The 24,380-nt window shown below is 37.0% G+C and overlaps 1 protein-coding gene across 1 annotated transcript in view; it reads left to right on the forward strand.

The window, feature by feature from the left end:
- Positions 1-24,380, forward strand: part of BRCA2 (BRCA2 DNA repair associated) — a 73,122-nt gene that overhangs the window by 20,459 nt on the left and 28,283 nt on the right. Inside the window, exons 11-17 of the mRNA XM_090273704.1 lie at positions 3,335-3,430; positions 10,321-10,390; positions 13,611-14,044; positions 14,480-14,661; positions 16,044-16,231; positions 20,032-20,202; positions 20,705-21,059. Of these exons, the coding sequence (XP_090129830.1) occupies positions 3,335-3,430; positions 10,321-10,390; positions 13,611-14,044; positions 14,480-14,661; positions 16,044-16,231; positions 20,032-20,202; positions 20,705-21,059 (1,496 nt within the window). The remainder of the gene's footprint in view (positions 1-3,334; positions 3,431-10,320; positions 10,391-13,610; positions 14,045-14,479; positions 14,662-16,043; positions 16,232-20,031; positions 20,203-20,704; positions 21,060-24,380) is intronic.

Raw genomic sequence — 24,380 nt, forward strand, 5'->3', positions numbered from 1 at the left:
CCCGTAGACTGCCAACACTGAAGCAGGTTGCGCAGTGTGGGTGAGGGGGGAAAGATTGGTGTTGAGTTATAGGTATTGGCTTGCTTTTTTTTATTAATCTAGGAAGTGTTATAAATCAGTTATCTTTAGCAGGCACTCTTCTGGTCTTAGTACCATTTGGACTATGTTTTTTTGTTTTGTTTTTTAATCTTTTATTGATTATGCTGTTAAACTTGTCCCAATTTCTTTTTCCTCTGCTCCCTTTCACCCAGTGACCACCCCCACCCTCCAGTTGCCCAAACCCCTTAGTCCATGCCCATTGGTTGTGTATATAGTTCTTCTCAACATCTTCCTGTCTACTCCACTCCCTCCTACTATGCTTCTTAATTCCTGCATCATCACCCTCCCTTTCCCTCCTTCCCGCTCCCCACTGACCTCCCCCCAGTATGTTCACCATACCTATAATTCTTTTCCCACTCTCGTTGCCTACTTAGTTTGCCTTTGTTTCAATTCCCTAGCTTCTGTTGTTGGTTGTTGTGATACAGTTTCCATTTTAATGTTCATAGTTTTGATCCTCCTTCTACACAAGTCCCTTTAACATCTCATATAACAGTGGTTTAGATCTGATGAACTCCTTCAGTTTTACTTTGTCCTGGAAGCACTTTCTCTGCCCTTCTATTCCAAATGACAGCTTCTCTGGATAGAGTAATCGTGGCTGTAGGTTTTTGATTTTCATTACTTCGAATATTTCTTGCCAGTCCCTTCTTGCCTGCAGAGTCTCCTTTGCCAAATCAGCTGATAGTCTAATTGGGACCCCTTCGTACATAATTCTCTTCTGTCTTGCTGCTTTTAAGATTCTCTCTTTATCTTTAATTTTTGACATTTTGATTATAATGTGTCTTGGAGTGGTTCTCCCTGGGTCCAATTTTTTTGGAACTCTCTGTGCTTCCTGGACCTATAAGTCTTATTTCCTTCCTCAAGTTAAGGAAGTTCTGCTTCATTATTTTTTCACATAATTTTTCAATTTCTAGTTCTTCTTCTTCACCTTCTGGTAACCCTATAATTCAGATGTTCGTTCACTTATAGCTGTTCCAGAGGTTTCTGAGCCTCTCCTCATATTCCTCACTTTTTGTTTCCTCTTTCTGCACTGGTTGACTGTTTGTTCCTTCCCTATGTTCCGATTTGTTGATTTGATCTCTGGTTTTCCTTTCCTCATCACTTGTCTCGTATGTGTTTTCGTTCATTTAAGCATGACTATAGCCTTCATTCCTTCCCCGTCTTGTTCAATATCTTTTGTTAATTCTGTAAGCTGCCTTATGACTATAACTCTGAACTGAGCCTCAGAAAGATTATCTATTTGTTCGTCGGTTAATTCATGTATTTGCTTTTTGGTCAGCTGCGTGATTGGTATTTCAATCATGATTCTTGCCATCCTGACCATTTTTGTTTATCTTTCTTTCTTGGATGGGGCTGTACACCTCCTACACTATAGGGGGTTGAGCCCCGTGTACTTGTCATTACCAGGCGACCCTTCTCACCACACTGTGACGCTTTGTGTAGGGGTAGGGGCCCAAGATGGATTCCTGTGTTACTCTGCTGAGAGACTGGGAGCCTCCTCCTCCGTCCCCATGCCCTCTGGGCCTCACAGTCCGAGGCAATAGGGGTCTGCTTTCCGCGGTGTTGGAATTGCGAGCTGACGGGTCTGGACTGCAGCCAGGCAATTCTCACCTCCCCTTAAATATGGGTGTCTCTGCTTACCGCGTCCCGCCGCTCATTGCTGCAGCTGTTGCCTCCAGCATAGCTTGACCTCTTCGCCCCTTCTACCCGTCCGGACGAGCACCACTTGTTTATAACTTCATACGTTGGACTTCCATGTAGCTTTATTTTCTGGAACTTCTGGTTATTTCTGGGTTTGCGGTAGTTGTAGTCCTTCTTAGTTGTGGAGGGAGACAGAGCATATCAGTCTAAGCCTCCATCTTGGCCGGAAGTCTGGACTATGTTTTAACTTCTCTTTGAATATATATCTAGCAACTTCATTTAACTACTAGGATAATAAGATGTAATTTTTTTTTACCTGTTAGCATCTCTGATTAGGAATAATTTTAAATAACTGAATCTCATGACCACTTACAATTAAAAGTAAATGCCAGAACTAACTCTCCAACATTTGAGTGACTGATCTTCAATAACTATCTCCTTTTAGAAAAACTATAGACTCAGAATAATTATCACAAGTCGTCTTGTCCAGTCCCTTCATAATATAGAAAACAACACTGAAGCCAGTCAATTCATTCTTCCCTTTGGTGCCTTTTGACCCTAAGTTATCCTAGTGGATACAGATTTTGCTTAATCAGGTGTTAATCCAGGCCTCCTTCTATACCACGTTTATGTTATGGGCAGAGTGGTAAATTTATGATACTTACCTTAAAGCATTGCTCTTGTCTAGTGCAGAATACTGAAATGCAGATACTTAAAGATATTCATAATTCTTTTATGGAAAAATAATGGCTTTATTTATAGGAACCAATTTCATGTAGTTATTGTATATATTGAAGTGAATTGGCCTTCTGTTTAGAAGAAACACAACTTTTAATAAATGTTCTCAACAAACCTCACTGTTTAATTTCCCTCACCTCTGTTATATATTTATATGTAAATTTATACAGCTAAATCATCTTCTGATTACTTGACTTAGTACAGGTCCTTGTTAAATAAATCACATTATAATCTAATACTTGGTAAAGGCTTGCATAGATGTTTTTACTTATTAAATACTACAAATTCACACCCTTTAATAAAGCACCTGTTATCACATATTATCAATATGACATGGAAATGCATAACTGGGTTCATGGTTTAATTTTACTCTCAAGATTTAAATAATTTAGAATATTTAAATAATAAGTATTCTACAAAATTTGAATGTACTTTTGGTAATTTAAAAAATCTTATACTTATTGACTGTAATTCAATGACCTATATAATAAATTCCTTCTTGAGTTTAATGAAATAAAATAGTTTATTTGAAGAGATTTTGTTTGCACTTATTGCCAGTAAACCTAGGGTTACATTCAGTGTGAGTTTATTAAAAAGTAGCTTATTGGTGGTATCTGGCAATGTCTGTTTATCCCTAGAGCCAATTAAATAGAGGTATTTTAAATGGTCAAAAATAATAGAAATTAAATCGATATTGAAAAATGAGTATTCTCCTTCAAAATAGAATGGTTGCTTTTTAAATTATTATTATGTATTTTTACTGAACATATTGTGAGAGTCAGTACTTTAGTTTTAAAAAAATGGACTATAAGCTTTTTTATTATTTGTTTTAAAAACCTATATGGAAATTTCTTTTTAGGAGAACCCGCAATCAAAAGAAACTTGTTAAATGAATCTGACAGGATAATGGAAAATCAAGAAAAATCCTTAAAGGCTTCAAAAAGCACTCCAAATGGTAAAATTTGCTTTTTATCCATAGTTTCTTCCTCTATAAGTACTATCCATAATATTCTTATAGTTATTTTTTTCGGCTCTTTTGAGTATATAAATAATTGAACAAGACCTTATAATTTGATTTGTTAAACTTTTGCTTTAAGCTTCTCCTTCATAAAATCTGGTATGGTGCAGAGGTTCTCTGTAATTAGGAAATGTGCAATGATTATAAAATAATGACTTTTTAAATTAAAAAGCTATAACAACTTAGTCTAAAAATATAAAGCTTAGGTTCTGGAATTCGATCAAGCTTTTGGCACTCAGCATTCCACCAAAATCACTCTCTCCTAAGTCACATGGTGATCTCTCTGTTGGCAAATCCAGCAGGCATTTGTGTTCTCATTTGATGCCATCTTTCAGTCATATTCAGCATGGTTGATCACTTCTAAGACCACCACTGTCTCTGTTCTCTTCTTACATGGCCACTCCTTCTCAGTCATTTTTGTTGTTTTTTTCCCTATTCTTTCCTTACTGTAAACATAGATGTGCCCCAGGACTCTGTCTGTAGATCTCTTCTCTGCCTATACTTCAATGACTACCAAAATAGTAGCAGACTTTAGCCTGTCCTGCAACTCCAGACTTACTCATTTGTCAATTTGTCACTTTTCTACTGGTATTGCTAATACGCACCTCAGTTAATATGACCTGTGCTGAACCCCTGATCCATTCCTGCCCCAGACTTGCTCTCTCTGTTGTCTTTCCTTTTTCAGTGCAATTCTGCCAGCTGATCACATCAAAGCCTTGATGTCATCTTTTACCCTGGTTTCCTCATACTTCACACCCAATCCATCAACAAGCCCTCTAGGTTCTACCTTTAAAATATAGCAAGAATCTGACTATTTCTTCTCCCTTCTACCCCTTTGTCCAATCCACTGTCATAGCTTCTAACCCATTTCCCTATTTTTGCCATTCCCTTTCCTCCAGGCTATTTGCAAATGGCAGCCTGAATCACTCTTGTAACACAGTCAGTCAAATCCTACTTAAAACTCTCTGCGGCTTCCTATCTCACTTAGACTGAAATTTGAAGTTCTTACCATGAAATGTTTGAAAATAAATGAAACATATGTAACTGTTGTTCACTGTATACTTGGTTCCTGGTTTGGAAAGGAAGAACTGAGATAGTGAGGGAGAAATGTATTAAATTGTGGAGGCTTAGTTCTGAAACAAATGGGATAAATCCCACAAGAGGCAGGAACACTTGGAATATTCTAACTAATGTCTCATTTAACAATAGAGATGTGGAAGTTATCTTAAAAACAGACTGTTTGAATGTCCAGAAAACTATTACTTCTGTTGTTCTTTTCTCTCTTTTAAGTTAATGGGTCTCAAACTTTAGTCTGCACAAGAATTCTGAACAGAGTTGGAAATTAAAACCATAATTACTGTACTGTTCTTTATGAGAAGTATAAATAATTTCTAGGATAATTTTTACCATACTGAATTATTGCTTGATAAATTGTCTTTTGAACCTGTGTAAGTTGTGACTTTACTCTCTTGGTATTGAAAGAATGGTATTAGATAGTTGTGTATATAGCAAATCTTGTCCTAAAACCATAGTCCTATGGGAAATAAATGCAAGAAAGTGTATGTAATTCTAACAGTGATGTTATTGCATAAAATATTATCATAATCCTTTGGGGGATTTATCTTAAGCCAGTATATATTCAGTTATTTATTTGATTATCACATCTTTTTTTTTTTTAATGATTTTTCAACATGATCATCATTCACAATTTGCAAATGAATGATTCTTTTCCTTCTAATGTTTTATTATGAACATTTTAATATACAGTAAAGTTGAGAGAATACCCATATAGCCACCACCTACATTCAACAGTATTACTATTTTGCTATGTTTGTTTTATCTAATCACATGTAATATGTGGGCATACATAGTAATAGATCTGTGGGGATAATGTATTATATGTTTTTGCTAAAACATTTGTGTGTTAGTTTTAGACATGACATTTCATAATGGTGTAATCACAGAGCCATTATCCCAAAGAAAGTTGTCTAATGTCTGATATAATCTAATCTCAATAGTCTTCTTACGTTTTTAAATTTATTTTTTATGACAGCACTTTTTAAAAAAATTATTTGTTTATTTTTATTTTTAGAGAGAGGGGAAAGGAGAAAGAGGGAGAGAAACATCACTGTGTGGTTGCCTCTCACTTGCGTCCCCAACCGGGGACCTGACATGCAACCTAGTAAAGTGCCCTGACTGGGAATCGAACCAGCAACACTTGGCTCACAGGCTGACGCTCAATCCACTGAGCCACAGCAGCCAGGGCTTATGACAGCACTTCTGAATGACCAAGCCAGTTGTTTTGTTAGACTGTCCCACATTCTGGATTTGTTTGTTTTGTCATAGTATCAATTAACTTTTTGTTCTAGTCCCTATTTGGATCAAGGACTTAATTAGGATTAGGTTCTGCATTTTTGGCAAGAATGCCTCATAGAAGTTCTATGTACATGCATTGCATCATATCAGGGGCACATTGTGTCAAATGACTTGATTACTTTGTTAAGCTGCTAACCACCAGATCACTTCATTAAAGGTATGTTTTCCCATTTGCAATTAGCAAGTAATCTGTGGGATGATCCTTTGGTCCTGTGAGAATATTCATTTTAGCAAACAGTCTTCCACTCACAATTTTAACATCCATTGATGATATTTACTTGAGTCAGTTATTTAATTGGAGGTTGGAAAATAGTGATTTTCAAATTATGTTATTCCTTATACATTTAATAGCTGGGATTCTACAGCAAGGAAGAGCTTTCTCCTAACAACTTGGGATGAACTATAGTTCTTCTTAAAAAAGCAGGTTAAAAGCTTCATTTTATCCCTTTAATTACCAGTTTTTTAGATTAAAGAAGTAATTGCTGTAATAATCACTGCCAATGACAGAAAAGATTTTTTTCCTCTGTTGAATAAAATTTAATTTTAGATTTTTATTTATAATACATGTATAAAGTTTAAAAGTAAAATGTATTATACATGGTGTACATTTTCAGAAAAAGACAACATTCTTTTTTATTTTAAATCATGCCAAATTTAAAAGTGGAAATCTCTTTAAAGTATTTTCAAGGGTTTACTTTTTTTTAAGCATGCCTTGTTAACCTTTGAGCACATCTGTGCTTTTTATTATCATTAAAAGATTTCCTAGGATTTCCTTGTAATTCCCTGCTCTATTCCTAAAATCACCATTTCTCCAATGATCCTTTCAGTGGTTAATAGTTTTTAAAATAACAAGATTAGGGTTCTAGTTATTCTCATTGCGGTATATATTACTGTTTTTTTATGCCACAATAATAACAATACCATAGTTACTTATGCTGCAGTGGTGGTTCTCAAACCTTTTGATCTGAGACCTTTTAATACTCTTAAAGATTATCGAGACCCCAAAGAACATCTGTGTATGTGAATTATATTTGTTTGTATTGACCATGTTAGAAATTGAGAGTGGAAAGTTTTTAATATTTGTAGCATTGTGCCCTGGTCATTTTGAAAATATTAGTTCACTTAGTTATGCAGTTCTTCCAAATATAATCATATTTTTAAAGTATATTGTATTAATTATGTTGTTACAGTTGTCCCAATTTCTTTTCCCTTTGCTCCCCTCTACCCAGTACACTCCTACCCTCCAGCAATCCCACCCCCCCCCTTAGTTCATGTTCATGGTTCATGCATATAAGTTCTTTGGCTTCACCCTTTCCTATATTATTCTTAACTTACCCCTGTCTATTTTGTACCAACCAATTATGCTTCTTAATCCCTGCACCATATCCTCATTTCTCCCCTTCCCCCCTCCCAGCTGATAACCCTCCAAATGATCCCCATACCTATCATTCTGTTCCTATACTGGTTTCCTTAGTTAGATTTTTATTTTATTTTTTAGATTCAGTTGTCGATAGTTGTGAGTTTGTTGTCATTTTAATGTTCATATTTTTTATCTTTTTCCTAAATAGCCCCTTTAAGATTTCATATAATAAGGGCTTGGTGATTATGAACTCTTTTGTCTTTACCTTGTCTGGGAAGCACTTTATCTGCCCTTCCATTCTAAATGATAGCTTTGCTGGACAGAGTAATCTTGATTGTAGGTCCTTACTTTTCATCACATTGAATACTTCTTGCCAATCCCTTCTTGCCTGCACAGTTTCTTTTGAGAAATTACCTCATTGTCTTATAGGCACCCCTTTGTAGGTAACTCTCTGCTTTTCTCTTGCTGATTTTAAGATTCTCTCTTTATCTTTCACCTTTGGCATTTTAATTACGATGTGTCTTGGTGTGGTCCTCTTTAGGTCTAGCTTGTTTGGGACGCTCTGTGCTTCCTGAACTTGTATGTCTATTTCCCTTGCCAAATTTGGTAAGTTTTCCTTCATTATTTTTTCACTTAAGCTTTCGATTTCTTGCTCTTCCTCTCTTCCTTCTGGCATGCCTATGATTTGAATGTTGGTATGTTTAAAGCTGTCCCAGAGGTTCCTAAGCCTCTGCTCAGTTTTTTCAGTTCTTGCTTTCTCATTCTGTACTGGTTGACTGTTTTTTTTCTTCCTTACATATATTTGAACCCAGGTTTCCTTTCCTTCACCATTCTTTTTGGGTGGATTTTCCTTCATTTCATGTAGCATAACCTTTACTTCTTTCTTTTTGCGTTTGCCATACTTAAACATATCTGTCAAGTCTGTGAGCATCTTTAACACCAGTGTTTTGAACTCTACATCTGTTAGATTGGCTATATCCTTGTCACTTAGTTCTCCCACTGGAACCTTGATCTGTTCCCTCTTTGGGTTATACTTATCTGTCTCCTCATCTTGACAGGCTCCCATGTTTATTTGCCTCTGTTTCTTAGGTAGAGCGCTTACACCTGTTATGTTGTAAGGGGTGGAGCCTTAGGTATTCATCAGTACAGGGCAACCTGTTTCACCACGTTGTGGTGCTGTATGTAGACAAGGGGTCTGAGACGAAACAATGCTACTTGCTTGGCACTCACCCCTTTTCTAGGCATTTCTCCTGCTTCCCATATGGTACTGGTGTCCCTCTAACTGTTGCCCTGGCCATCGTTCCCAGAGTGGGTGGGTCTGCAGACGTTCTAGGACCATGTGGGCCCTTTAAACAAGTGGACTCTGTTTAAATAGCAGCAGTTTCTTCCTCCACCCCAACCCCCATTGGTTTGCACAGTCAGAAGCAATGAGGCTTTATTTTCCCTGGCGCTGGAACCATGAGCTGTTTGGTCTAGTCTGGTGCTGGGAGTGCTCCCCAGGTGTCCCTCCTTACTTTTTAAAACATGTGACTGCGCTTTCTGCTGGCCTGACACTGCTACCGCCATCACACTGCTTTCTCCGCCCCTCTTACCTGTTTGGATGAGTGTTTCTTTTTTATATCTTCATTGGACTTCCATGCAGCTCGATTTTCTGGAACTTCTGGTTGTCTCTAGTTTTAAGATAGTGGTATCCCTTATTAATTGTGGAGGGAGACGGCATGTGTCTATCTTGGCCGGGAGTCTTGGCATATTTTTAATACTATATTTAGCAATCACTTTTTATCACTACTGATCTAATGTGAAAACTTTTAAGTATTGGTAAGTTGTCAGGCTAACAGAGCCAGATAAAAGCTTTCCAAAATTCTAGTTTTTGTTTAAAAGCTTACATTTTACCACTGGCCACAAATACTGCCACTTGTTTTATTTGTAGTGACAAGCTACTGAATATCCAAGTCTGAATAACTATACTTTTTTGGTTATTCTTTTATGTAAAAATGGAAGTGTGTGAAAGATGCACGTAAGTACATTTCCTTGAGCTAATCGTCACACTAATGTCTGCAGTGATATGCACCAGCAGTGCAAACATCAAGTGAAAAAGACATATATGACATTTTTTTTAAGAAGATTTTATTTATTTATTTTTACAGAGAGAGGAAGGGAGGGAAACAGAGAGGGAGAGAAACATTGTTATGTGAGAGATTGGTTGCCTCTCATGTGCCTCCAACTGGGGAACTGGCCCGCAACCCAGGCATGTGCCCTGACTGGGAATTGAACCATCAACCCTTCGGTTCACAAGCTGGTGCTCAATCCACTGAGCCACACCAGCCAGGGCGACATATATGACATATTACTGTTGTTATTATTAAGATAGCTTTGACAGCCTGAATTCCATAATAGAGTTGTGGGCACCCCAAGGATTACCCTTTGAGATCCACTGTCTTTCAGTATATACATACATACATAATAGTTTCAAATTTAATACACACACACATACTCTCATTATTTTTCTTTCTCACTCACAAGGTATCAGTATGTTTTACACTGTTTTATACCTTCTTTGTTGGTCTTGTTTACTTTGGAACATATCTGGACATATCTTTAGAGATCTTCCTCATTCTTTTCATGATTGCATAGTACTTGATCATGTGGCTCTATTAATGTATTCTAGTTTTTTTGACTAGGCCCCTTTCAATGGACTAGTAGGAGGTATAAGAAGTACAAGTTACATACTGAGAATAAATAATATCTAAAGTTTAGCTTCTAAACCTTTACAAGACTAAATCTTAAATTTGACATTTGCATTGGCAGTGGGCTAACACCTTTGAGTTGTGATTAACATCAGCTGACTAAATTTATACTGATTTCTTTTCTATGTTTGTATTGTGGATTATTTGGAATATAGTCATCAATATGTGACTCAAATATATCTTGGTAGTTATTTATTGAGCCCCTATTATATGCATTGAAAATACTAAGGTCTATAATTACATCAAATTTTATGTGTATTTACAATAATGTGTAATAAATACATAGGAAATGTCTAATATAAAATGCATTTTTATTAAGACGATGTAAAATAATATTTTTCTAGGCACAATAAAAGATAGAAGATTGTTTATGCATCACAGTTTTTTAGAGCCCATTACCTGTGGACCCTTTTGGTAAGATATGTTTAAATGACTAAAAATTCTACTAATAACGTTGTAGGAAAAGCATGGTTTTTTTTACATAAATATTTCTAGAAATAATGGCACTAACATGCATACACGAGTTAATGCTTTCCTTTTGAAGGCCTGCATCAGGGTTAAATCATTGTGTACTTGGGTCATACTTGATAGTGCTGTCCATATATTAGCTCATTTTTTTAGTCATAACTTGATGGTTATACAGATTTTATGCCCATTTTCTGGGCGAGGTACCGAGGTTCAGTTGGGTTAAGAACGTTACTCAAAATCCATTATCAAAAGTTAGAATACATGGGAAATATTTTCTCTCTTCTCTAAAATCCTACTAAAATTACTAAGATTTTTTTTTTTTTTATGTATAAATCCACAAGGACAATGATAAGAAAAGACAATGAAATTTTGGAAGCTAAAAAGCATGAAAGACTTAGCCCAAACCTGACATTAGAGCCAGTAGAGAAGCTACTCAATTCAATTTTTTCTAAAAATCCCGAAAGAGACTCAGGTTGGCTGCAACATGTACTGAAGGTGAAGTAGAAAATAAGATTCACTGAAAATCTATTTAAGAAACATCTATATTCCTTTCCCCATTGCAGATAGGCAATTATCCCTCATCCAGAAGGTTATTCTCTGGAGAAGAGGAGTTGGAGGGATTCTGAATTGGGGATGGGGTGGTAGGAAGGTACTGAACACAGAGATTAAGTAAAAATCTGTATATCAAGTAGTGAGACTTCCTGGCCTCCTTCCCATACTTGGCTTCCATTGCTGGCAGCTAAGCCTCCAGGCAGAAGACTGGAAGGTTTTGGGGTGGGAAGAGGGGGATGTGACCAGCTTAGGAGACAAAAATAAAAATACTGACAGTTACAACAGCATAGCCATATCACCAGACAGTGAAGTCAACAATGGACAAGCCCACCAGCACACAGCTTTCAGTTGTCTCTTCAGTGCCTCACTCTGAAATAAGAATAGCCAATTAAGGAACACCTGTCACTGGAAGAAAGCCTCCATGAAAGACAGTGTCCAAAGTACAAAAGAAGGGAGGAAGAAAGAAAGGAAGAAAGGAGAAAATAAGAAGCTTAGAGGGTATAGACTGTGCAAGGAGAAGAAAACTTTTTAATTACTACTATTCTCAGGAAAGAGAACATATTGCATCCTTAAAATATGTACAAAAGAGCTCTTAGAAATTAAAAATATGATAGCACAGAAATACTAACTCAGTAGAAGTAACAGAAGATCAAAGTTATGAACACTCCCTGAATGTAGAACAAAAAGAGAAAGAGATGAAGAAAGTACTGAAAAGATAATCAGAAAACTGAAAGTTTGGAGTTTGAGAAAGAAGGAACAAGGGAAATGAAGAGAGAAATTTTCAAAGAAAGAGTTTATTTTATCAGTACTGAAGGACATGAGTTTTCTTGGTTAAAAGGGTCCTCGGTGAGCACATGAATAAAATGACCGCCATTAAGGGGCATCCTTGTGAAATTATAGAACACTATGGGCAGAGAGGAACATTAAATTTTTCAGCGGGCAAAAAAAATCAGGTTTGAAACAAAGTTTTAAGGGTCATGTGGTATAAATCCTCTGATCATTAACAATGAAAGCTAGAAGATTATAGATTCTATAATGTATAATACAGAGCAGTGCCTTTAAAATTCCAAAAGGAAATGATTTCCACCCCAGAATCTTAACACTGACCAATATATGAAAGAAGTTTTTTTTTTCAGATGCCAATTACCAGAAGGTTTATCTCCATATCATTTACTACCATGCGACATATTTCTGTTTCCCTCCACTAAAATATAAACTGATTTTGTTTTGTCACTCTATCCCCCAGCCCGAACAGTGCCTGGCACATAGTAGGACCTCATTAAATATTTGGTGGATAAATGAATGGATAACTAAGTTAGTTCTAGGGTAACTTCAGGTTCCAGAGGTTTCACACTGAGTAAAGGAAGTATGGGCTTTTCAACAAGATATCAGTTAGGAAGGACATGTAATTTTAGGGAAGATGATAATTTAGTGGTGGCCATGTTGAGTTTGATATGAGTGTGGAACAACAAGGTAAAGCTGTCGGGTGCTTTATGCAGTTCAAAGTGTAGGAATAACACCTAGGGGAAGGTCAGGCATAATGTACAGGTTAATATTTTTATTGTTAGGTAGATGATAATTTAAGCAATGGATATGACTGACCTCGCCCAGAAAAGTGTCTAGGAAAGGAATCCAGCTTCAGAGACAGAACTATTTTTTTAAGAGTCAGAAAGAAGAAAAACCAGCCCCTCAAAAAGAAAAATAACAAAGCGACAGTGGTGGTGTAGCTATTAGTGGTGAGAATTTTAGAAAGAAAAAAGTCAACTTGTCATAGCTGCCAAAGGTCTGGTAGAATGAGTGTACACATGAAGCAATATTTTTTTGGCATTTGGGAGGTTATTAGTAACTTGAGAAAAATTTCTACAGAGCAGTGAGAGAAATTAGAGTTCAATGAATGGAAATTGAGGAAGTGAAAATAGCTAGTTTAGATTACTTATTTAGGAAGGTTGGCCACGAGGAGAAAGTAACAGTGAGTATGAACCTGAAGAGGAGACAAGGCTGAGAGAAGTGTTTAAAGAGTGGGCAAGGCTAGTTGGAACTATTGTAACCATTTAATTGATAAAATAAACTTGTAACCATTTTATTGATAAAAAAAAAAAAGTGTGCAACGCTTTCTAGCTAAATAAAGGAGAACTTAGAAAAAAGAAAAAGATACCAACAGGTGATAAAAAGAGAAAGGAAGGACGTAGAATAATGACTGGAAGAATGGGACTCCTGAAAAGACCGAGTTATTAGTTGGGGTCAGAAGTACAGGTGAAAGCATTAGCCATGAGAAGAAGATGCATAGCTCTTTCTTTGGTAAAAGAGGTGAGTAAGGGTATAGACACAAGGATTTGTGTTTGACACACTTCCATTATGGGAAGTAGGTGGTAAAGTCAAAGGTTGGCTGGGAAGTAGGTGGTAAAATCAAAGGCTGACATCAGTGTGTAAGAAGTTGTGATGGACTTGAAAAGCGTGGTATTGGTTCTGTTTGGCAAATGCAAAACAATTACCAGAATAGTATCACCATATAGCAGTGAGGGTCTCCCCCCAAAAAGGCATATTGCATAACTGTGTGTGTGTTTGTATACATTTGCTGGTAACTAACCAAACAAATGTTTTCTTCCCATTGTAGCACAACCAAGGAAAGGCAAGAAATACAGACTCCAGATTTTACTAAACCTGGTCAAGAATTTCTGCCCAAATCTCATTTTTATGAACAACTGACTTTGGACAAGTCTTCAAACAATTCATCAGTTTGGGGGCCACCATTTTGTAAGGTTCCTGCCACAAGAAATAAAAAAAGGAGAGACCTGATGACTACAGGCAAACTAATGAGAGTCTTTGTCCCACCTTTTAAAGCTAAATCACATTCTCACAGAGATTATCAGTGTCTTGGAAGCAATACTCATCTGAAGGAAAACAAACTAAAAACAAAAAACATAGCTGAACATGGCTCTAGTAGTAGTAAAAATAATATTAATGACAGTGAAATTCATCAGCCTAACAAAGATAACTCCAATCAGGGAGCAACTATAATCTCCACAAAGTGTGAAGAAAAACCTTTAGGTATTGTGTGAAAGTTTGTGTTGACATATTTTTGCCTTTCAGTTAGATATTTCTTGGATTAAATAATGCCTTGAGGATTTTCCCCCATTTGTGGTGATTAATAATTTCAAAATATTTTTTAATACTTTAGATTCCCAAGGCCAAAGATTAGGTTTAAATTATTCTAATATTTTCTTTCAAAGGTAACTACTTGGGGACATAAAATCTAGGGCTGCTATTACTGAAGCATTTTTTATCAGGCTACTAGTTTTCTTCCACATCTGAAATAAAAATAATAGATTTATTTCTATTCTTTAGAAGTTGAAACTTCTTTAATTCCTTTCCTGAAGCTTTAAAATTAGAGCTAACTGATATGTATAATTTTGTAAAGCAAGGGTTGTGCTTTTTAAATTTTATATCAGTACAATTTTTTTCTGATTACTTATTCCTTAATAGATTTAATTGCAAATCTTCAGAATGCCAGAGATACACAGGATATGCGGATTAAGAAGAAACAGAGACAATGTATTTTTCCACAGCCAGGAAGTCTATATCTTGCAAAAACATCCACTATGCCAAGAATCTCTCTGAAAGTAGCAGTAGAAGGCCAAGTTCCTTCTGCATGTTCCCATAAACAGGTATGCTTTTGTCGACAACACTAACAGCTTTTATAGTAACGTATAATTTTACTTTATTAACTAGTATCTCCAAATTGTTCTGTTTGAAGAATGAATGAATTGAAGCAGGAATGAGTGGCTGAATGAAATCTCCATGTGTTCTAATCCACCTACAGGGACAGCCTTCTTCTCCTCTGGTGCCTTATCCTACAAAGTGAACTGTGCTTCAAAATTAGTATTTCTCTTCTCCCTTCAAAATGTATTTTTTTATTATAAGTGCTCACAGCTAGGTGTTAGAGGAAAGTAGTCTCATTGAATTTAAATTGAGAATAACTCATAGTCCTGAACTCACTAAAAACTACTCACATTTTTAAAAAAGGATTTTTGTTAAACAAGTACTATCTAGTTAGCATTTTAGTCACCTGAAAAGTGAAAATGATATTGGTATTAATTAATAAATAACATTCATTGAGTACTCATTTTCTATGTGCTAGGCACTCTTCTCAGCTCTGTGCCTGTTGGTTATATCTCATTTGACCTTCACAAGCACCTATTTTATTCATCATTTTACAGATGAGAGGACTGAAGCACAGAGAAGGTTAAGTAACTGCCCAAAACTATCAGGTAGAAGAGCCACAATTCCAAAGCAGGGAGTCTGACTCCAGAGTCAAGTATGAACAAAGGAAAAAATACTCTGAGATAAAGTGAGCACCTTGGAAGTAGGCCAGGCCTGTGTAGAAATCTGACCTCCTGAGGTCAAACTCCCTAAAATACTTATACTTTTTACTGTTCTCTCCCTTCTAAATTCTTGGACTTAAAAGTTTCTGTAAAACATAGTTACTTGGGTTTTTTTTGTTATTTGTTTGTTTGTTTAAATTTTATTAATTAATTAATTAATTAATTAATTTGAGACAGAGGGTAAGAGAGAGAGAAAGGGAGGGAGAGAAACATCAATGTGTGGTTGCCTCTCGTGCACACCCAACCAGGGACCTGTCCCACAACACAGGCATGTGCCCTGACCGGAATTGAACCGGCAACCCTTCGGTTCGCGGGCTGGTGCTCAATCCACTGAGCCACACCAGCCAGGGCTTTTGTTGTTTGTTTGTTACTTTTTTGTTGTTGTTGTTATTGTTACTTTTTTTTTTATCCTCACAATGACTTCCGATGTCAGATATATCTGTAGGCATATACACAGGGGAATAAAGTTGCAACAGATTCTTGAATATGTGGGTCATCAGCATTTTAGCTTCTAGTAAATAAGTTAAATGTTTTTATAGTGATTATTTTAATATTTTAATGAAAAATTTTGAGTTAAGTTCAGTTTGGGTTTCTTACAATTGTTTTCTATGAAAATTATCTTTGATTTTGTTTTTCATTATCAAATGTTTCTTTCTTTTATGCAGCTATATATGTATGGCATCTCTAAACATTGCATAAAAATTAACAGCAAAAATGCAGAGTCTTTTCAGTTTCACATTCAGGATTATTTTGGTAAGGAAGATTCATGGGCTGGAAAGGGAGCACAGTTGGCTGACGGTGGATGGCTCATACCCTCCAATGACGGGAAAGCTGGAAAAGAAGAATTTTATAGGTACTGTATTTAAAAAGACATTCGTGTTAACCTTTACATATTCTATCATCCCTGTTTCTCACAAGTCCCTTTTTTTTTCTCTTTCCTTATCTCTTGAACTTAAAAGGTTGTCTAGGAATCAAACTTTTATATATTGGATCATTTTAAATGCATCATGGTTCAATTGATATTCATTCTGTTGGAATTTTTTTTTCTTATCCTTACCCACAGACATTTCTTTACTGCTTTTAGAGAGGAAGGGAGAAGGGAGAGAGGAAGGGAAAAAGAGAAAAATCACTGTGAGAAGGAAACATCGATTGGTCACCTGCCTCATACACCCAGACCAGGGATTGAACCCACAACCCAGGCATGTGCCCTAACTGGGAATCAAATCCACAACCCTTCTGTTATAGGTTAATGTTCCAACCAACTGAGCACACTGGCCAGGGCATGTTGAAATCTTAAAAAGTAAATTATGGTTTGTCTTAGGTTTTAATGAAATGGTTTTTCTTAAATTGGGACACTTTTCGTATGCATTTATGAACCAAAAACTGATGAGAAAAATTAAATATGAATTGGTCTTATTAGAGACCCCCACATACATACAGTTATGTCATATTCTCTTTCATTGTGTATTTCAATAAATATGAAATAGAAATACTAAAAATTAAACATAAGTACATAAATAACAGTAATGTGCCAGATACTATCCTATTAAGAAAAATGCCAAAAATTGGTAAACACCACTGCCCTAAAACATCAACAACTTAGAAACTATATAACCTTTTATGATTCTAATGTATACTTATATAAACATAATTTAAAGCTTTTGCTTTCACAGATGTATTACCTCATGCCAGTGGCAAGAGATGGGAAACCTTTCTGTAGTGCCCTTATTTTTTAATAGCTCTGTACATCTTTCTAAAATTTATAGTTTGGGGGAAGTGATAAAACATATTTTCTTAAATTTTTGTTACGTATTTTATGTTATTAGAATGTTTTGTTTGTTACTTTTATGTTATTTTAAAAGAGGAATGTTATTTACATCTTGCACTAGTCTCACATAACATATATCTGCTATCAATTCTAGTTGGAAAAGTATGCTAAACAGTTGTAGTATGTTGTTGTATTTAGTAGACTGCATTGTGTAAAGGTTAAGAGTCGTCGTCGTCGGCAGCCGTCCGTCTCGAGAGACGATGGTGTAGCTTCTTAAGAGTCTTATCTGCACCGCCGAGAATGGCTGTGCAGTCCGACTCGGGAGTGACACGGTATCTGTCTCCTCCCGTGTTGAATCGACATCTTGCGATATCGCTGGAGTGTCCTCTCCAGTGAAGCTGAAGCTACAGAGCCTGGGCAGGGTGATATGGAGGGTCTGCTGTTGCCCATGCAGCAGACCCCCCCTCTCTTCGCAGCTGAAGGATCCAAGGGAAAGACGGAGTCAATACAGTTTGGCTTCAGGTGCGCCGCAGGAGTTGCCGGTGTTGACTACAACGTCAAACCGCCTTAGGGACTCCGGCTCTGGATTTTCTGTCAGGGTTTACTCCCTTAGCCTTTCCCCTGAAGAGGTATGCCGCAAGGCAGCGGAGGTTTTTTGGAATCAGAGTTTTCCTTCTCTGATGTGCCCTGACTGGAAGATCGAACCAGCGACACTTAGCTCGCAGGCCGACGCTCAATCCACTGAGCCAAACCAGCCAGGGTGAAAGGTTAAGAGTGATGACCCTGTAATCAGGTGGGCATGATTCATAACATTTGAGTATTAAAACTCAGGTTGTTTTTGGATCATCCAACAAATACTTATTGAGGACCTACTATGTGCCAGATACTACCCTATTAGGAAAAAGAGCAACAACAACAAAAATCTGCCCTACAAGTCTTTCATTCCAGTAGTGCAGTCTTGAGCGTGGAAAGAAAATTAGTAAAAAAGGTAAACTGGCTCTGGCTGGGAGGCTAAGTTGATTGCAAGGTCCCATGCACCAAAAGGGTTATGGGTTCCATCCCCCAACAGGGCACATGCCTAGGTTGACCTTAAATGAACTGAAAAACCCAAGGGGGCAGTCAGTACAGTCACCATCTTCTGGGACTCAGAGAAAGGGACTGCCCCATCCCACTCTTTGCTACAGAGGCCTGGGGACAGCTGCTTCTTGATCTGCAAAGGATGGTGGGAGGGCTGCTTCTCAAAGTTCCTAGAAAGGTTCTTCTTGGCCTGCTTTGAGTCCCTGTCAGCTTGAAATTGATCAGCCTTTTCTTCAAGAGATTCAAACATGACACCCTGGGTTCTTGGCCTCTCAAGCTTCCTTTCTAACATGCTGAGAGCACTTGGTTTTCTAGAGCAAGAACTCATGTATTGCTGTACGGAGTCTGGAATCAGGGTGCTTAAGGGAGGCAACCAATCAATGTTTCTCTCTCATATTGGTGTTTCTCTCTCTCCCCCCAACCCCCCACCCTCCTCTGTCTTTCTCTATAAAATCAATTTAAAAAAACAAGCCCTGGCTGGTGTGGCTCAGTGGATTGAATACCAGCCTGCAAACTAAAATCAGTGAAAAAGCACACTGTCCAGTAAAGGTTAAAAAAAAATTTTTTAAGAAGTAAGTTGTATATTAGAATGTGATAAATACTATGAAGATAAAGCTGGAAAGGGTTTAGGGAGAGTTAGGTGAGGAGAGGTGCAGTTTTTTAAAATAGCTTAAGTGTCAGGAGGTTTCACTGAGTCTGTGACATTCTATCAATGACCTGAAGGAGTTCAAGGGAGTGAGCATAGGACTGTGTGGGGGGCAGCATGCAACAGGAGGAAGGTTAGCGTAGCTGGAATAGACTGGGTAGCAGGAGTTGTGGTAGACAGGATAGAGGAGTAAGACCTTACAGATCTTTGTAAGAACATTGGCTTTCACTCTGAATAATCATAGAATGAATGTTTAAAGCAGAAGGTGACATGATCTAGCTTATTTTTTGAAATAATGACTCTGGATATTTGTTAGGGTCAGGCTGTAGGGCGGGGCAAGGGTAGAGGCAGAGAGACCACTTAGGAAGCTATTGCAGTAATCCAGATGAGAAATATTTGCTTGGGCCAAGGAGGTGCAATTCAGTTGGTTAAAGCAATTGAATTCTGGGTATATTTTGAAGGTGTGAGGCATTGCCTAAAAGAGAAGCAGAGAAACAGGGTAGTGTCTGGAGAAGGAAGTAGAATCAGAGGGTGTTAGTTTTGTTGTGTTTGTTTGTTTTATGCTGCTGGAAATCGTCCAGTAGATGGGGCATAAAATTGATGATTCAGGGGAGAGATGAGGCATTTCTAGGTCAGTGTCCTTGACTAGACAAGAAAGGTTGGGAGTTCAGGTACAAATGGCAAAAGAGGGCAAAGTGAAGAGTACAGAGGCTGGTGGGTTGGTATGTGTGAGAGTGGAAGCTTATGGAAGTTCTCTTTTGATTATTTCTGCTACCTTAGTACTAAGAGTGAGGATGGGAAAGATAAAGGAGTTTGAGATGTGAGCAGAGAGGGGAGCAGCACCAGGACTAGGGAGGGAAGTTCTTGTGTGATTTCTAAAAAGTCTCTTTAATAAGAAAAATAATCCCAAATATAATTACTTTAAAGTAAGGATCTGATTTTCCAGTTGAAATAGTTGTATTGACAATATGTTAAGTGGATTTTGATTACATTTTTATTTATGTCAAATCATTTGCTAAAATTATGTTGCTTATTGATTATACATTAACTCAGAAATTTGTTGAATGTTCTTGTATAGTATAGATTTTTGCAAAGAATAGTCATGGTTATTGAATTTAATATTATCCTGTTTTTTTTTACTATATTATTACACTTCGTTCAGGGCTCTGTGTGACACCCCAGGTGTGGATCCAAAGCTTATTTCTAGAGGTTGGGTCTATAACCACTATAGATGGATTGTATGGAAACTGGCGGCTATGGAATTTTCCTTTCCTAAGCAATTTGCTACTAGATGCTTAAACCCAGAAAGGGTGCTTCTTCAGTTAAAATACAGGTGAGTTTAAAGCATTGCATTATGTACTGATATCCTGCAGTGTAATTCAGACTTCTGTGCAGTCTGTGGCTTCATCCCTTTAAAGGCACATGAGTCTGTGGGTGGTGACCTTGCCATCCCACACTGGTGTTCAGTTGTATGGAGTCACCACCCCTTTGGCCCCACTTCAGAGAAATCACACATTCATATGCCTCTACTTCCCTCTTCCCCCACCCCCTCCTTAACTTCTTGGCATATAAGAAGAGTTTGAATTTCTGATTTGATCCAGTATTTGAGGATTACTAATAAAGAATTTTTACATTTTGGGAGTTAATGTTTAATTCATATTTTAATGGTATAAAACTTCATATACTGCTAGCCACCAAATTTTAAATTCTCTTCTCAGTATTTCTTCGATAAAGGTACTAAATTTTTTTTCCAATTATCTGATGACTGACTGTTTTTACATTGAAATTATAGACTCACGAGTCCTAAAATAATGCATTTTTATTTTTCTTTTTAGATATGATGTGGAAATAGATAGAAGTCAAAGATCAGCTATAAAAAAGATAATGGAAAGGGATGACATAGCTGCAAAAACACTTGTTCTCTGTGTTTCTGAAATACTTTTACCAAGTTCAAGTTTACCCGCAACTTCTAGCAGTAAAACTAGTGGTGTGGATACCAGCAAAGCTGCCATTGTGGAACTGACAGACGGATGGTATGCTGTGAAGGCCCAGCTGGACCCTCCCCTCTCAGCTCTCGTACAGAAAGGTAGACTGGCTGTCGGTCAGAAGATCATCACTCATGGAGCAGAACTGGTAGGCTCTCCTGATGCCTGTTCCCCTCTTGAAGCCCCAGAATCTCTTATATTAAAGGTAAGTTAAATTAATGCACTCTTGATAAAAATTAGTCACTGATTCAGTTCAATTCTAGGAAGGTTTTAAAGTTTTAAATATACTTATGCCTGTTTAGGATATTCTGCTTCTTGAAAATGTACTATAATCTCAGTATAAGCAGTAGTTTCTCATACGCACTTCTCATAACATATCCCCATCATTAAGCTGAATATGATTGTATAAGGCTTATGACCCCTCAAAAAAGCCGTCAGTATTGCAACCCTGCCTGACCCTCTCTATAGGCCCCACAAAGGCAACCACTGCAAATCCTGTTGGCTGTTCTTTGGCTTATATGCTGTGTCTTCTCTCCTTCAGTTTAGACATTAACTATTAGTTTCCTGCTGCAAAAGAGGACTGAAGTATGTATTCAATGTTTATGTTATAATGCCTATGACAAATATTTTTTGCAACTCAGCATATAATATATACTATGATTACATTTCCTTTCTCTACAGCTTACTGCTTTCCCTGGATTTAGTCTTGCTTTTTTGTTTGTTTGTTTTTCTTAATTTTTATGTCCTTACCGCCAACTCATTCCCATGCAGGAGCTATATAAAACTCATCTCAATGTGTTAAAATAACCTTTATCAGTTCCATTTCTTTTTCTTGGAGATTCTTGCACCTCTCCATATTTTTGCTTTATTCTGAAGTAGTGATTTTCTATATATGCTAAACAGGTATCATCCTGGACAGTATTTTCACCTCTTTCTGTGTCAGTAGAATTTTCTGAATTTCATCTCTTTCTAGATTTATTCTTTAGTTTTAAGGACATAGAACCTCCAGAGGCTTCCTGAGAAAGGGAGTATGCAGCTTTTTTTGATCATATTGTAAGGTTGGCCGAATATACACTTTGACATTGAAATAATTTCTTCACAATTTTGAAGACATTTCCTCTATTATCTTCTTGCGTCTAGTATAGCTTCTGCTATGTTCAGTGCTATTCTTATTCCCAGTCCTTCACTATGGGATCTTTCCCAAGACATTTTCAATATTGTTTATCTTCAGGTATTCTGAAATTTCATAGTAATGTACTTTGGTTTCAGCCTTATTTTTTTTTTAAGTATATTTTATTGATTATATTGTTACACTAGTTCCAATTTATTCCCCTTTGCACCCCTCCACTCAGTACCCTCCCTCCCCCAGCAATCCCCCCACACACAAGTCCATGCCCATGGGTCGTACATACAAAAGCTCTCCTGCCTCACCCTTTCATATATTCTTCTTCTTTTTTTAATAAATAAATAATTATTTTAACAATAAAAAAATAACAATCCCTCCCTCTCAGACTTAAGACCCTTTATAATCTTATAAAGGACAATGGGCGAAGGTCTCGAGCTCCTCTAGCTGCTTCAAGCTGGACATGGTCATCGTCCTACCTACTCCTGGGTCCAGAAATCCCTAATAAGAGTGGGTGTGTGGAGGGGAGGGTGGCCTTCCCACATGGGGAAGGATCGTGCAGACTCCAGGTCAGTTGTCAGCCTTACTTTTTAATCATTGTCCTAGGTACACAGTGGCATTTAGTCTATAAACACATGTCCTTCATTGAATTCTGGGAAAGTTTCTTGAAGGAAGTAGTTCTTTGATAATGTCTTCCCTTCCATTTTTCTTTCTCTCTTTTATTTTTATTTTTTTAATTCCTAATATTTAGGCACTAGGCCTCTTAGATTGGTCCTCTAATTTTCTTGTTTTTTCCTCCTATCTTCCATTTTGTTGTTTTCTCCGCAACCCAATTTCTAGTTCTTAATTTTACCTTTTAATCCCTAAAGTGATTTTTTGCCTATTGGCAGAATGTTTAATTTTCTAGAGACCTTTATTATTTCCTAAATGTTTTTATTCTTTTTTATGACATCTGGTACTTGTTTCGTGGATATAGTATCTTCTTATCTTTCTAAGCAATTAATATTTTGATTTATTTTAGTTTTTTCTGCTCCATGCATTTTTTTTCCCCCCTATGAGAACCTTTTTTTTCTTGTTTGGATCTCAGGTTGGATACTTTTCTCAACTGGTGATTGTTGGCTGTTGTTTCTTCTTCAAGAGTGGGGCACTAATGAGCTGATTAAAAGTTCTGTGTGAGGTGGGGCTTGTCAACTTGTAGGGTGGTAAGATGGGGATTTGATTTTTTCCTTTAGGAGACCGTCAGACATCAATGACTGTTCCAAGAGCTGAACAGAGTAAGGAAACTAATAGAGAGATTTCTTTTCAGCATAAGGATTTTTGTTGCATTTTTGTTTTCAATATAGCATCTCACCTGCACCCTAGCTACATCTGCCTGGTGGTCCAGAGTCCAGTATATGTGTGGCTCAGCCTCTTCAGAAAGTAAACCCTTCCTGGGTTCTTTTTGAACCCAGAGGAGGGAAGACAGTCACCTGGTTGCTTGGTATCTGAGGTCTTAATCACATTCATACAAAATCTCAACCATTCCTCCTGTTTTCAGCTTCTACCTGCAGAGGTATCTGTTGCCTTCAGTTTTCTTAAATTATTTTGTTTCATATTGGCTTCATAACAGCAAGTTTGCTAGCTGAATAACCTTGGGTAGGTTATGTTATTTTCCTTGTACTTAAGTTTTGTAACCTGTAAAATGGGAATAAGTCTTAGGGTTATTGTGAGGATTAAATGTTAATATATGTAAAGCACTAACACTGTGCCAGGGACCGCAGTAAGTGCTCAATGAATGTTTGCTATTTTTGTTAACTGGCATTATTCTTGAGCTGCTTTGTTATTTACCACTTGTCCAACAAACTATTAACTTCCAAAATTTTGGTAACTATCTTATCTACTATCCTCTCCAGTTCTTTGTCATTGTAGGATATTTTGAGGGAGCCTAGGTAAATAAGTGTATTTTAATCCATCATGTTTAAATATAATTCTGTGTTATTTTCTAATACAAGCATACTTTAGAAATATTGTGGGTTCAGTTCCAGACCACCACGATACAACAAATATCTCAGTAAAATGAATCTCATGAACATTTTGGTTCCCCATTACACATAAAAGTTATGTTTACACTATATTGTGTTTAGCAATTTTCAGCCTTTTTCATCTCATGGCACTCATAAACTAATTGCTAAAATTCTATAGCACACCAAGAAATATATTTTTTGCCAGTCTGACCAAAAACAAGGTATAATTTTTTTTATCCTCACCCAAAGACATCTTTTCATTGCTTTTCAAGAGAGGGAATGGGAGAGCGAAGAGAGAGAGAGAAAAACATCGATGTAGAGCTTTTGATCGTTTACTTCCTGCACACACCCAGACCAGGGATCAAACCCACAGTGCAGGCTTGTGCCCTGAGCAGGAATT

Source organism: Furipterus horrens, unplaced genomic scaffold (genome assembly GCF_987537825.1).
Source record: "Furipterus horrens unplaced genomic scaffold, mFurHor1.1.pri manual_scaffold_4, whole genome shotgun sequence".
NCBI classification, from domain to species: domain Eukaryota; kingdom Metazoa; phylum Chordata; class Mammalia; order Chiroptera; family Furipteridae; genus Furipterus; species Furipterus horrens.